Source organism: Microtus ochrogaster, chromosome 10 (genome assembly GCF_000317375.1).
Source record: "Microtus ochrogaster isolate Prairie Vole_2 chromosome 10, MicOch1.0, whole genome shotgun sequence".
Lineage (NCBI taxonomy): Eukaryota > Metazoa > Chordata > Mammalia > Rodentia > Cricetidae > Microtus > Microtus ochrogaster.
Window position 1 is genome coordinate 48,509,284 of NC_022016.1, and position 13,522 is coordinate 48,522,805.

Below are 13,522 nucleotides of genomic sequence, written 5' to 3' on the forward strand. Positions count from 1 at the left end.
TTTTTTTTTCTTTAAAGTAATGCTAACTACAGTCATCTTTGCTTATCCATTTACAAACAAAAAAATTATCTTTTCTTTAGGTCATCAAAGTTTTAGCTTTTGGGGCTGGAGAGATGGCTCAGCGGTTAAGAGCATTGCCTGCTCTTCCAAAGGTCCTGAGTTCAATTCCCAGCAACCACATGATAGCTCACAAACATCTGTAATGAGGTGCCCTCTTCTGGCCTGCAGGCATACATGCAGAGAAACGATTGTATACATAATAAATTTAATATATATATGTTTTAGCTTTTATGACCATTCAATTTATAATAGTGTAAAGATGCCACTCTCCTTAAAAACTGTCCATATGGAAGGCTGAGTAAATTTTTAATTTCTTATGTCTCTAACAGACAACCTAAAACTTAACTCTAATGTCTAACAATGATACTCCCCAAATAATGAGCAGACACCGTGATTATCTAAGAAGTTACCCTTATCCTCCTCACCCCTATCATGCTATTTAAAAGGGAATTTAACAAGGGAATGTAGCACATGGCTGTAATCCCAGCCCCTGAGAGGCTAGACAGCAAGTTCAAGTGTAGCCTGGACTGTATGAGGTCCAGCAAATACCTCAGAGGGTTAAGTCACTTGTTAAACAAGCCTGATGATCTGAGTTCAGTCCCCAGAATTGACAGAAGGAACGGGCTCCCAAAAGCAGTTTTCTGACTTCCATCCTTCACACAACTGTACTCTCACACTCATATCCTCCATCACACCCACATCCCAATGAGATACTATCTCACACACTCACACTCACACACACACACACACACACACACACACACACACACACACACAAAATCTTTCATCAAATACTGTGTGCACTGTGTTCCTGGATCTATGCTAAGTACTAAAAATAGACAATGGAGACATCAAATCCAAAAAAGTCCCTGCTATAACGGGTTATTTTATTGCCTAGTTTCTCCATTTAAAAGATAGGAGAATGCTACAATAAAAAGCACATGGGGAACTAGGGCTATAGGATGTAGGAGGAACCTAATGAGTAGGGTACTTGTCTACTGAGCACACAAGAACTCTGGGTTAGATGCTCAGCATTGCATAAACCTGGTGTTCAGTAAACTTGTGCACCCCAGCACTCCAGCAGTATGAGCAAGAAACTTTCACAAAAGTCAAGAGTTACTTCTTAGCTGGGCAGGGGTGGTGCATGCTTTAATCTCAGTACTTGGGAGGCAAAGGCAGACGGATCTCTGTGAGTTCGAGGTCAGCCAAAGAGAAACCCTGTCTCAGAAAATATAAGAGAAAAAAAAAAAAGATACCATTTCAAATAAAAGGTCTGAGTCAAGGGCGTAACACAATGGTAGAACACTTGTTCAGAATGCATGAGGCCCCAAACTCAAATTCTTAGCACCCCCCCCCAAAAAAATTAAGGCAAAAACAAACAAACAGGGGGCTGGAGAGATGGCTCAGTGGTTAAGAGCATTGCATGCTCTTCCAAAGGACCCGAGTTCAGTTCCCGGCAACCATATGGTGGCTCACAACCATCTGTAATGAGGTCTGGTGTCCTCTTCTAGATCCTGCAAGCATATATGCAAAACAGAATATTGTATCCATAATAAATAAATAAACAAACAAACAAACACGAAAAACCACCAGGGGGGGAGGGAGGGAGGGAAATAGGTAGGTAGACAGATAGATGATAGGTAGATAACGGCTTCTCCCTTTAGCAGTAGCTCAAATTCTGTATTTCTTTGTGCACACTTTAATCCCAGCACTAAGGAGGTGGAATGATCTTCTTTGTGAGCTCAAGGCCAGCATAGTCTACAAAGCAAGTTTCAGGAATAGTCAAAACTATTACACAGAGAAACCCTATCTCAAAAAAACAAAAACAAAAAAGTATTGAGATATCTACACCAAGATTATCCTTGCAACAGGCAGTGGTGGTGCACACCTTTACTCCCAGCACTCTGGTGGCAAAAGCAGGAAGATCTCTGAGTTCAAAGCCAGCCTGGTCTACAGAGTGAGTTCCAGGACATCCAGGGCTACACAGAGAAACCCTGTCTCCAAACACCAGAAAGAAAAAAAAAAAAAGATTAACCTTTGTAACAATGGCACAAAGTGTATATAGATAGCACCAAATATAACACTTTGAAAAGAATAAAGTACTTTACCCCCGTCATACACTAGATAATACAGTTAATACACTGGAAAGAATTTTGGCAAAAGGATAAGACGTACCTCTGTTCCAATTCCAGGTTGCACACCTGAGTACACACTGTCTGGTGGAGGACCACCATACTTCCTTTGTCCTGTGGTTACATCCAGAGTATAACCAGTCCTCTCAAGCAAGGCCTAAACATAATTAATTACACATCTGTTATACTTGAAAATATAAACACACACAAATCAGTATAATAATCTTTTTTAAGTTACTATAGCATCTTATTAAATGTATTTTATGGAGGGTTGGAGAGATGACTCAGTGGGTTAAGAGCACTGGCAGTTCTTCCAGAGGACCTGGGTTCAATTCCCAGAACCCACATGGCAGCTCACAACTCCAGGAGATCTGATACCTTCATACCAATGCACATAAAATAAAGTTAAATAAATTTTTTTAATGTATTTTATGGTGAGATTAGAAGGAAGCACCTGAAAATATAACTTAGTTGATAAAGGTATTTATCTAGCTAGCTTGAAGCCCTGGGTTCTAACCCCAGTATCACATAAAAACCTGGGATGGGGCCTGGCTATAGTAATGCATGCCTTTAATCCAAGCACTCAGGATGCAGAGAAGCAGATAGATCTCTACAGAGAGAGTTCTAGGACTGTCAGAGCTACACAGAGATGCTATGTCTCAAATAAAAGCAAAAAGCAAGCATAGATTAGCAATTAAAAGAGTTTACTGGTCTTGCAGAGGATCATAGATTAGTTCCCAGCAATCTTGTGAACTATCTCATAATAAACTAACTGTAACTCCAGGTCCAGGGGCCCAATACCCTCTTCTGGCCTCCACGGGCACTGTAGTCATGTGCACAAACCTATACTCAAACACACACACATATATATAATTAAAAACAACACTAAAATATCTAAAGGGAGTGGCCAGAGATAAGGCTCTGAAATAAAAAGCATCTACGGCTCTTGCAGAAGACCTAAGTTTGATTCCCAGCACACAAATGGAGGCTCATAAATGTCCTTAACTCCAGTTCCATTTATTTGTTGAATATTCTTACTATAACAAAGTCCAGGAAAACTGGAAATTCTCAAAGTATACTCTAAATCTGGCAACTACCAAATATATTCAGATTTCAAAAGAAGAAACCTTATTATTTCTTGATTATCGTCCCATTTTATTAACAGTTATGTCATAGAAAATATGCCCTTGTCCTCAAAAAGCATGCACTATAGGTAGCATTCATATGAAAGGCACATAGAGCATCTTTTGCTGGCAAACGAAATATGCAATCTACCAAGAAAGAGAAGAGTTCTGCATGTTAAGTTTCTAATTATACAAAGCAACACCAGATTTACGTGTATTAGGTTTAGTTAACCCTAAGATTCCACAGGGATGGACGTCTTGGATCTTTCATTTTTCTACCTTTGATTCAAAGCTTTTAAAAACAAATATACATGTAATATCAAATACAACCAAGTATACATATTATACAAATAACATACAAATTAGCAATTGTACTGGTTGGATTGTCAACTTGATACAACCTAGACATATCTAGGAAGGACTCTTAATTAATAAAAACTCCATAAAACTGCCTGGCAAGTCTATGGGGTATATTCTTAATTAACGATTGATATAAGAGGGCTCAACACACGAAGGCAATGCCATCCCTAGACAGGTGGTCCCAGGGTGTATAAAAAAGCAAAATAGGCAAACTATGGGAAGGAAGGCAGTAAGTAAGGTTCTTCAACAGACTCTGCATCAGTTCCTGCCTCCAGGTTCCTGCCTTGAGTTTCTGCTCTGACTTTCCTCAGTGATGGACTGTGATGGAATAAACGTTTTTCCTTCCCAAATTGCTTTTGGTCATAGTATTATCACAACAACAGATACTCTTAACTTATATACAAATTATTTCTCTTTTTTTAACTGTATCATTAGAAATACCAGGTTTATCTTGCACAAAGCCAGGAAACCAACAATGCCAGATAGTGAATTTCTATTTTACTGTCTTTTGAACTACATATATTATTTCCATAGTATACCCATCACTAAAGGCAAATAGACAGCCAATCAGCTAGTTAGTAAATGCAAATTGTTAAACTACTACCTCAAACCAGAATTGAAGGCGGTTAAAGAAAGGCTTTAATTAGGGATGAAGAAAAAAAGAGAGATACATACAGAGAGAGAGAGAGAGAGAGAGAGAGAGAGAGAGAGAGAGAGAGAGAGAGAGAGAAAGAGAGAAACCTTCAGCAAGAGAGATACATACAGAGAGAGAGAGAGAGAGAGAGAGAGAGAGAGAGAGAGAGAGAGAGAGAGAGAGAAAGAGAGAAACCTTCAGCAAAACAGAGGGGGTACTCTGGAAGTAAAAATCTTTAAAGGCTGGGATCTTTGAGTCGTTAAGGGGTCAACCAGAGTTTTTTAGTTTGAATTTTTGTTTTTGTTTTTCAGGACAGGGTTTCTCTGTAGCTTTGGAGCCTGTCCTGGAGCTAGCTCTTGTAGACCAGGCTGGCTGGCATTAGTTTGAAATTTTTAAAGGAATGCGACTAGGTCACTTTACAAATGGTGAGGAGAAAAGTGTAAAGGCACATTACAAAGTTAGGTATATCTAAACATAAGCCACCCTAACAAACAACTCCAACATTCAATACCATTCAAATTAAATCTGGTAGTCCAGCTCAGGATCAAGCACTTGCTTAGCATGTGTGAAGCACTGGGTCAGATCCCCAAGGCTAGGGTTGGGGGTAATCTCTACAAAACAATACCCATTTACTAGGTCTTTCAAGAAAAGCCTATTTGTCTTTCAAAACAGTTTATCTAAATAATAATGATGATTGGAGAGGATAGACACTTTACATATGAATACACTTTATCTCCACTACTCCAGGAGGTAAGCACAACCATTACCATTTATAAATAAACTGAGGTCAGGGAAAATTTAAAAAGAAAGTTAGTATACAACAGTTTTTCCCAAGGGAAAAAGTCCCAGACTAGCTCAGTTCAGGCCTTTCACTTCAACACTCAGGAGGCTGAGGCAGGATCTCCATGAATTTGGGACCAGCCTGGGATACACAGTGAGTACCATGCCAGCTTGAGCTGCATAATGGGACCCTGTAGCAAACAAACAAAATATCAACAGTTGCTTATAAAGAAAGTAAAAGCATGCATCTATGTCAGACGAAGGAAGGGCCTGAATTAGAGCTTTTGCACCGATACTGTAGCCCCTGCCCCAGTCGTGTTTACCTTGATCTTTGCCTCATCGGGCCCTTTTGTGGACTCCTGCACCTTGCTGCCCTGTTTCTCTCTCTGCCTGTAGGTCTTCATAACTCCACATAAAAATGCACTTTTGTTCTAAAACATGCAAGCAATCCAAAAGGAAGAATTACCAGGAATCTCTGAAGGGTCAAATACACAATGAAATTTCATTTTCATTCCATTCATTTAACAGATATTTTTATGGTAGTCACTATGTACCAGAGACAGGAACAGACAGCCTCAGGGAGCTTACCTTCAAAACTGGAGGGGGGAAAAATGTGTTCCATTTATTAATATTTAACTGAAGCTGGACTATCTTTCCAAGATGTCTAAAAGTATTTCTCACACAAAAACAGATCAAATAACCCAAAGAATATTTTTAATGTAAGTAATTCAAACTTATAAATCTTAATAATAACAATAATCAAACCATGGGTTAAGCTTTTGAAGGAACTTACTGTATAAAAAGGTGAAGAAGACTTTTGCTTTGTGCTTATGCTTCTGAAACTCTGACACAGATCTTTTTTCCCTTAAGTTTTTCAAAGGAGAGATAGTCATACACACAAAAAGACCATTTCCCCACAGGCAAAAACAGGACTGTCACAGTTCAAAAGCTGCAGACTATTAACTGCTCAGAGGCATTTGCTAGTACTGACCTTACCTGAACATGAGATAAGTCACTTTCCTTGAACTGCTGTAGTACAGACAGAGCTCCTTCTTCATTAAACTCCCTGAGAGCATCAATTGCTCTTTCATCAAGATCGACATAAGCTACCAACCCTAAAAATCAAATTGAAAAGGGTTAACATTATTGCAAAGAGGCAAGCTAAACTGTCCTAGCGAGAGCTGTTACATTCATTTCTTACAAACTACATTCTCATTTAACTATATGCATATATATAGTTATACAAATAAGATGTAGAAAGTACAAAAATCAAACATAAAATGTCAACTATAAGCATGAATTTTAACTAAAACAACAACAACAAAAAATCTCAAGATCCTAAAATGTTTCCAACTTTCCAAATAGCAGTAAGTTCTGAAAGTCTGAGGCACATACTGCACTAAAATGAACCATTCATTTAAGAAATTCTGGTTTATATTAGAGTGGCAAGAATACACTGTATTTCTTGATAAATATTCAAATCACAGGTTGTTTTAATTGTTCACCATGGAAGATGTAGGAAAAATTAGGAGAACCAATTTTACTTAATTCTTTCCACTCCAAAAAGTGTCAAAGGTTTTCCCTCCTTAGCACCAATGATAAATTAAAATGTATTTATCCAAGCATCTATTTTGCTGCAGTCAGAATGTGGAAAGGCATAATTTTCAATGATTCTACAAATGCAAGTGCAGCTTGCTAAATCAGCTCTGAACGTTGTATTTATGGCAGTCTTTTTCTGAAATAACAAGCCAAGACTTAAAAGATGCTGTGGCATTCACAACACTGTCAATAATGACCATTTCTTTTAAATGTCAGTAAAAATGTTAGATTTTTAAATAAAGTATGCAGAATATATATGTGCTGCATTCTATATATGTAGTCTCCTTAACTCAAACAGAATATCTATGTTTAAAATAACTTAATACATAAGGCACCTTTTCAGAATTGATCCAATGTAAAATAGAAATATTTGACAGATTAACAGCCCCTTCCCCAAGTCCATATGAACCAACACCAAAAGTGATCCTATTCTAGAAAAGCCAAAAAGAACTTTATTTCATACAGTAAATAAATTGAAAATAAACGTGATGCCACTTGCAAAGTTATTGATTAAAAACGTTGCCATGTCACGTTTTAAAAGCTCAAAATGAGCATGGCTAAGTGACTTACTTGAATATTTCATACCACCACCCAAAGCCACAACTCAGGACAATCATCAATCCATCCTGTCAATACAATCCTACACCCAAACCATCAGCCTCTTAGCAGTAACAAAACACTATACAGGGAGCATCTCTAAGCAGATCACTGCCAGTTCTCTAGGGCAGAATGTCACAGAAAGTTCCTAAGAACTGGTTTTCAAGTGGGACCATCACTCAGGAGTCATTTTTATAAGCCATTTTAGTATCTAAAATTAAATCTCAACTGTGAGATTTAAAATATTTTAAGAACAAAAGCACAGCTATTTGTCTACTGTATTTGAAACTTAGTCTAAGAGAAACAATTCAATCCTCTCTCCTGATCTGAATAGGCACACAAACACAGAGGAAGAAAGTTTCCATCTATGGCCCCAAAGGAGGACACATTTATTTACGAACACCATTCCCTAAGGGTAAATATTTCTCTCCCTCTTTAAAACTTCACACCACTTACAACCAACCAAATTAAGATGTTCAAATTTGCTTAAGTACTTGAGCATGGGACTTACACATTAAGAAAAAAAAACAAAAACAAAAAACAGCTGTTACAAACCAAACACTTCCAAATTACTGAGAGATGTGAATTTCTGTCTATTAGAAACTAGACAGGCCACAAACTCTCAAGGAGTCTGACATATTATCATTTCAGACAGTACAGTCTAACTATTCTTCTTATTATGCCACCTAATCAGACCTAAGCTGATTTAACAGTCACTTTTAAAAAGCTAAAAGTAGAAAAGTAAAAGCAAAATGATGACTGATTTAGGTTAAGGGGAAATGCAAAATTTGGTATGCTGAAACATACATTTTAATTGGTAGTAAATCTAAGACAAATTGATGTTCTGTTCTGAAACAACTAAGACTGCATATTCAACACTAAGAAGGCTTCAAAATAATAAAATAGGAATATCAAAGTCAAACCCAATATGCCCTCAATGAAGGGAAAGTATATTCATTCAGCTCTACACAGATCAGAAACAGTAAGCATTATTTAACCTTAAAAATCTGTAAAATTCAACGTGGTTTGCCCTCACTTTCATAACCAGTCAGAAACAAGAAATGCATATTATACCTGTCTGAAATATTTCATCAAGTCTTTCTGCCACCTTCTGTGGGAGGCCTGCCTCTATCAGTGTCTTGTAGTGTTCTGTGTGAGTTACACTGGAAGTATCCATTGGTTCTTCCTCTTCTTTTAACTGTACCGCATTACCATTCACCTGATTAGCCATTTTATTATGCTGCTGGAAAAAATTCAGGAGCTATATTACATTAAGCCAGAAATAACTAGTTTGTAGGACAATGCATGACTTATCTGAACTAATTTGTACACATGCTGCTAATAACAACTATCCAGAATATCTTATGCCTTTTGTGAGCATCTGATCTAAATTTTCAATAATAATCTTGTGAAACTATAGAAAACGTACATGGAAGTATTAGATTCTTAAGCAACTTCATGTACTCTGGGTTAAAAGGGCTTGAATTTACTGAAGGTACAATTGCTGAGTAACAAAAGCAGCCATTGTGTTCTGGGGAGCAGATCAACAAACCACCACAAAATCCTAAAAGCCCCTCAGCTTATAGATTTCTAAAGTTTGGTTTAAAGCAGAATGAATACCCACACATCACTTAGTCAAGGTTTAAGAACTTTCCATTTTTCCTAGCTCTGCTTCAGAAACAACATAGCTATGAAATAAATCCATGTTGTATCTAGTTCAACGAGCTGGTGGCTTGGATTCTCTCCATCTAACTTAAAAACAAAAACAAAAAACACAACTTTCACATTAATTTTGTTCTAAGATTAATTTGCTATTCCCATTCACAGATTTAAAAGAAAAAATGACCAACTTTAAAAGCTAAGCCATTGTTTAAAGTCTACGTAAAAATAAGTTGAGGTTGCTTTTTGCTTTAAAAAAATCAGAAGTACAAACTTAATTTTTCTTGTCAGTGAAAGAAAGCTGCAAAAAATGCTGAATGGACAACTTCCAAAACACTTCACAAACACTATCTGCTTGGAATAAACTTCAGCCAGATTTCTCAGATTAGCCTACCAAAATCATTTTGTATGTTCAGCCTGTATATAATGCTGAAATGGACTAATTCCCTGAAGAGAGAGTAAATAATCACAAAAGCATACAAGGCCAGTCTATACTACCTCAGAGTCAGGGAATTTAAGTGTTTGTTTGCGGTGAAATTATAATGTGATGAAGATAACTGGTGGCACAATAAAGATATTGTGGAACATACTGAAATAAAGGCATGATGACGGTGGGTCTCAAGAAAATGCCTACTTTTCTTAAAGAAACTCAAGATAGACAGCTAAGAAGAAAATACAAGTCACCTAAAAGCACTAACTCCTAAAATAACCAATCACTTCCAGATTACTCATCAAACACTATGCAAATGCGCCAGGTGCTGTTTCTTGATGTAAAACAACTCTTCACTTGAACGTCCACTGGTATTTAGTTGAAGTTAATGAGAGGAGAAAGCCGAAGAGGGCAGGGAGGCAACAGCAGGAAGGAAAATGTGAACGGAGTTACTCTGAGAATGACCTGAACTGCATGACTTCCCAGCATCACGAAACTCTCTCTACAGAGACGCCGACTGTAGTCAAAGTCTGAATAGATAAACGTATCTCAAGGAAAGCCTCAGATTCTGATAAACTGGCAAAAAATGGAAACATCCAAAACTGGCGGCACAAGAAACTATTAGCACATAAGATGAGCAAATACAACCTAGTCCTCTCAGAAGTATTCTAAAATCCCCAATCTTTTTGTGAACATAGAGTTGTGTTTTCCCATCCCCTCCCAAACACTACAGTAAGACCACAACTCAAAAGTTCTACCACAAGACCATCACAGCACTGCACCTGTGAATACTAGGTTACAGGAGAAGCAAATTAACGGAGAAGTTCAATGAGTATCTGTTAAGGTGTTTTTTTTTAAAGTATGCGTGAAGCAAAATGACAAGTTATGTATTAAGCACAAGACATTTATGACTATCACTGATATTGAAATTGTTTTAAAATTTCCATTTTGTCAACTTTAACACAAAAAAAGTAAAATAGACTTCAGAAAATAAAACCTTCAGAACAAGACAAAGAAAACCTCAAGCCGAATACAAAGTGCTCATTTAAAAGACTTTTATATTATGAGACCATTTAAAACTCATGTCAATGCAACACAATGCCACACAGCCAAACCATATTTCTGGATGCAGCAAATATACTAACGTAACTGAAATCTTTGACCTAAACTTTTTTTTTTTGAAAAAAAATAAAGCCATTTAAAGTAGGATTTATAAGGGCCACTGGGAGACTTGGGAAGTCAATACTAGCTCCTCCCTGACTTCTGGCGAGCATCTCTAAGCAAAATGTAAAGAGAAGGGCTTTAAAAGAACCAACGAAGGCTAACCGTTATCTCAAAGCTCGGTAGTGTCAAGCCCTTAATCACTACGACTGATTCCAAGGGCAGGAGGAAAAAGTATTCTCAAGCCGGTTAACAAGAAAGGACTGGCCCTTTCAAGAACCCCTGGGCTCTCGTCTTGAAATTCTGGCCACATGGTCACTACCGTCTAAAAAAAGAAGCGCTTTTTCAATCTGGAGCGCCTAGGACATTTTCAGAATTACCTAGCTCAGGCGCCGCTCGAAACCAAGTGTCACGGCCTCTAGTAGTCATTTTTTCCTTCAAATCTAGGCTCCAAGCATGCAGGACGGGAATCGGGTAGGAGGCACCCCCCCACACACACCTCGGCCCCTCCGCTCCGACTCCCACAAAAGTTTTGCTCCCCGCTCAGGTAACCCTGGGATTTGCACCCCGCCCTCGGCTCACCCCACCCCCTCGGGCGCGACCCGGTTCTCAACACATCCCACTCGAAGCCCGGCAAGATGCGGGCCAGGCCCGATTGCGGGCCTAGGGGGAGAGCGCTGAGGTCAAGAAAACGCCTGAAATACTAAGCCCGGCCGGGCCGCCGAGAGCGGAGGGCGGAGGCGGGAAAAGCACCGCGAGACCGGCAGGCCGCGCAGAGGACGGCGGACCGAGGGACCGGGAACCGGAGGGGCTGAGGGTGATGAGCGAGAGAGGAGCGCCGCGGCAGGACTCGGGCCCACGGCTGCGCGGTCGGCCCGAGCAGAAGCCGCCCCCGGCCCATCCCCACCCCCACCCTCGGGCCTCGGAGCAAAGACCCAAACTGTAGACCAGGTCGCCGAGCCCGGGCCCGGCCGAGTCCGGTCAGACCGGGACTCCCGGCCCCTCCCCCCACGGGCCGGCGCGAGACTCACCAGGGTAGAGCGGGGGGCCGGCGGCCGGGCCCGTGAGAATCAGCGCGAGGCGCTTTGAAAACGACTAGAAATGGCGCGCGCGCCACCCCCTCCCCCCCTCATGGACCGAGACGCGATCCCGGCAGCACGCGGGGTTTCCCGGAACTGCTTCCAGGGACTCCGTGCGGCCGAGCAATCAGCTCGGGAGGTTGCGTGACGGGCAGTTCAGCGGGCCAATAAGAAAGAGGGAGAGTGGCCCCTATGCCGGTGGCTCCGCTAGCCAATCGGCGTGGCCGTCGGGCTGAGCCAATGAGGGTTCTCAGCGCCACTGGCTGAGGCGCCTCCGGGGCGGGGGCATGCACACAAAGGGGTCTGTTGGTGGGAGCCCCTAGTAGTGGCGAGGCTGCGGGGCTGCAGGCCTTGCGTGGCCGAAGCTCCTCCCACTTCGTCTAGCACGGTTACGAGGCCGAAAATCTAGGCCTCGCGCCGCGTGGCCGCCTCCGGAGCCCCGCCCCCTCGGGTCCTTGCGGCCACGCTCTGCAATGGCGCTGCTACCCGGCGCGGGAGTTGCTTATCTCCCAGTCCTCCCTCACGCCTTGCTGAGAGAGCGGATAGCGGAGGTCCCAAACACACCCTTTTCCACGCTCGGCTCCGTCGCTAGATCACTTTGGCTCCAGTCGAAACACAACTGAAGGATGACTTGAATCGTTTGGCTGGAGATTTTTCGGTAGAAAAGCATCCCTTGGAACGATCGGGAAAAGTGCTTGTTTCCCTCCCTGGCTCCTTTCCACACAGAATAAAGTGGATCGGACTCAAGAGTCATGTTAACAGAAGTCAAGGACTCCAGAGTTTGGAGCATAGAGTAGGTGGGACACTGGATCTACCAGGAGGCAAAGCGTTCGTTTCCCCAAAGAGACTAATTCCTGTTATTCATAAACCTCTCACCTGTCACTCCTATCCCAAACCCAACTGCCAATTCAGTGAGGGTCAAGGGATCTGCTTCCAAATGTATCTGGAAATGAAGTTCCTCAAACCCAATAAACCAAATTGTTCATCGAGCCCTGCGTTTTTTAATGTACATCTGAAAGAATGCACATGTGGAGAACTTGATGGCCTCTGTGACAGTGTTGAGAGGTGGGGCCTTTAATGGGAGGTGTTTCAGGCACTAGGACTCCACCCTCAATGGGTTAAAGCTCACTGTGGAAGGCCTTCAGGCTGTGAGCTTGATATCTGACTCTGGTTTTCTCTACATCTTTTGCGCTCCCACCATAGAGTGACATTGCAAGAAGGCTCTTACCCTGTGTGTCCAACAACGTTGGACTTCCCTGTCTATAGAACTGTAAAAATTGAAATCCTATTCTGGGGGCTAGAGAGATGGCTCAGAGGTTAAGAATACTGCCTGCTGTTCCAGAGGTCCTGAGTTCAATTCCCAGCAACCACATGGTGGCTCACAACCATCTGGAGCAAGATCTGGTGTCCTCTTCTGGCCGGCAGGCATACATGCAGACAGAATACTGTATACATAGTGAATAAATAAATCTTTAAAAAAAAAAAACAAAAAACAGGAAACCTGACTTTGAGCCAAGTGTACTCTGAGTTCAAGGCCAAAGTGAGTTTCAGAACAGCACAGCCAGGACGGTTACACAGAGAAACCCTGTCACAAAAGAGGGCTCTGATGCTAACCCAGACCCTCAATTATTTCTCTTGACCAGATCCCAACATAACAGCCATGGATTAGACAGGATCTTTTCATGTCTCCCTCACTGTCCTGAAACTCACTCTGTAGACCAGGCTAGCCCTAAACTCACAGAGATCCCCCTGCCTCTGCCTCCCGAGTGCTGGGATTATAAGCATGTGCCACCATGCCCTGCTAATAAATCTAATTTGTGGAGCTGGAGAGATGGCTCAGTGGTTAAGAGCATTGCCTGCTCTTCCAAAGGTCCTGAGTTCAATTCCCAGCAACCACATGGTGGCTC

The 13,522-nt window shown here is 41.3% G+C and overlaps 2 protein-coding genes and 1 non-coding gene across 7 annotated transcripts in view; all 3 read right to left on the reverse strand.

Moving 5' to 3' along the window:
* Hnrnpr (heterogeneous nuclear ribonucleoprotein R) overlaps positions 1–11,684 on the reverse strand; it is a 35,213-nt gene extending 23,529 nt beyond the window's left edge. The window contains exons 1-5 of one of the 5 annotated variants that reach the window (XM_026781939.1): positions 11,568–11,684; positions 8,361–8,529; positions 6,087–6,205; positions 5,414–5,521; positions 2,236–2,349 (exon numbers count right to left, since the gene is read on the reverse strand). In XM_026781939.1, the coding sequence (XP_026637740.1) occupies positions 2,236–2,349; positions 5,414–5,521; positions 6,087–6,205; positions 8,361–8,517 (498 nt within the window). In that variant the 5' untranslated portion in view covers positions 8,518–8,529; positions 11,568–11,684. The remainder of the gene's footprint in view (positions 1–2,235; positions 2,350–5,413; positions 5,522–6,086; positions 6,206–8,360; positions 8,530–11,567) is intronic. The other 4 variants (XM_005353016.3, XM_026781940.1, XM_026781942.1 and 1 more) reach the window with 4 other exon arrangements.
* Positions 4,098–4,226, reverse strand: LOC113456724. Its single transcript, XR_003377474.1, has one exon. It is a non-coding gene; the product is annotated as a small nucleolar RNA SNORA8 (small nucleolar RNA).
* Znf436 (zinc finger protein 436) overlaps positions 11,666–13,522 on the reverse strand; it is a 22,812-nt gene continuing 20,955 nt past the window's right edge. The window contains exon 4 of the mRNA XM_013348304.2: positions 11,666–11,995. Coding sequence (XP_013203758.1) covers positions 11,666–11,995 — 330 coding nt within the window. The remainder of the gene's footprint in view (positions 11,996–13,522) is intronic.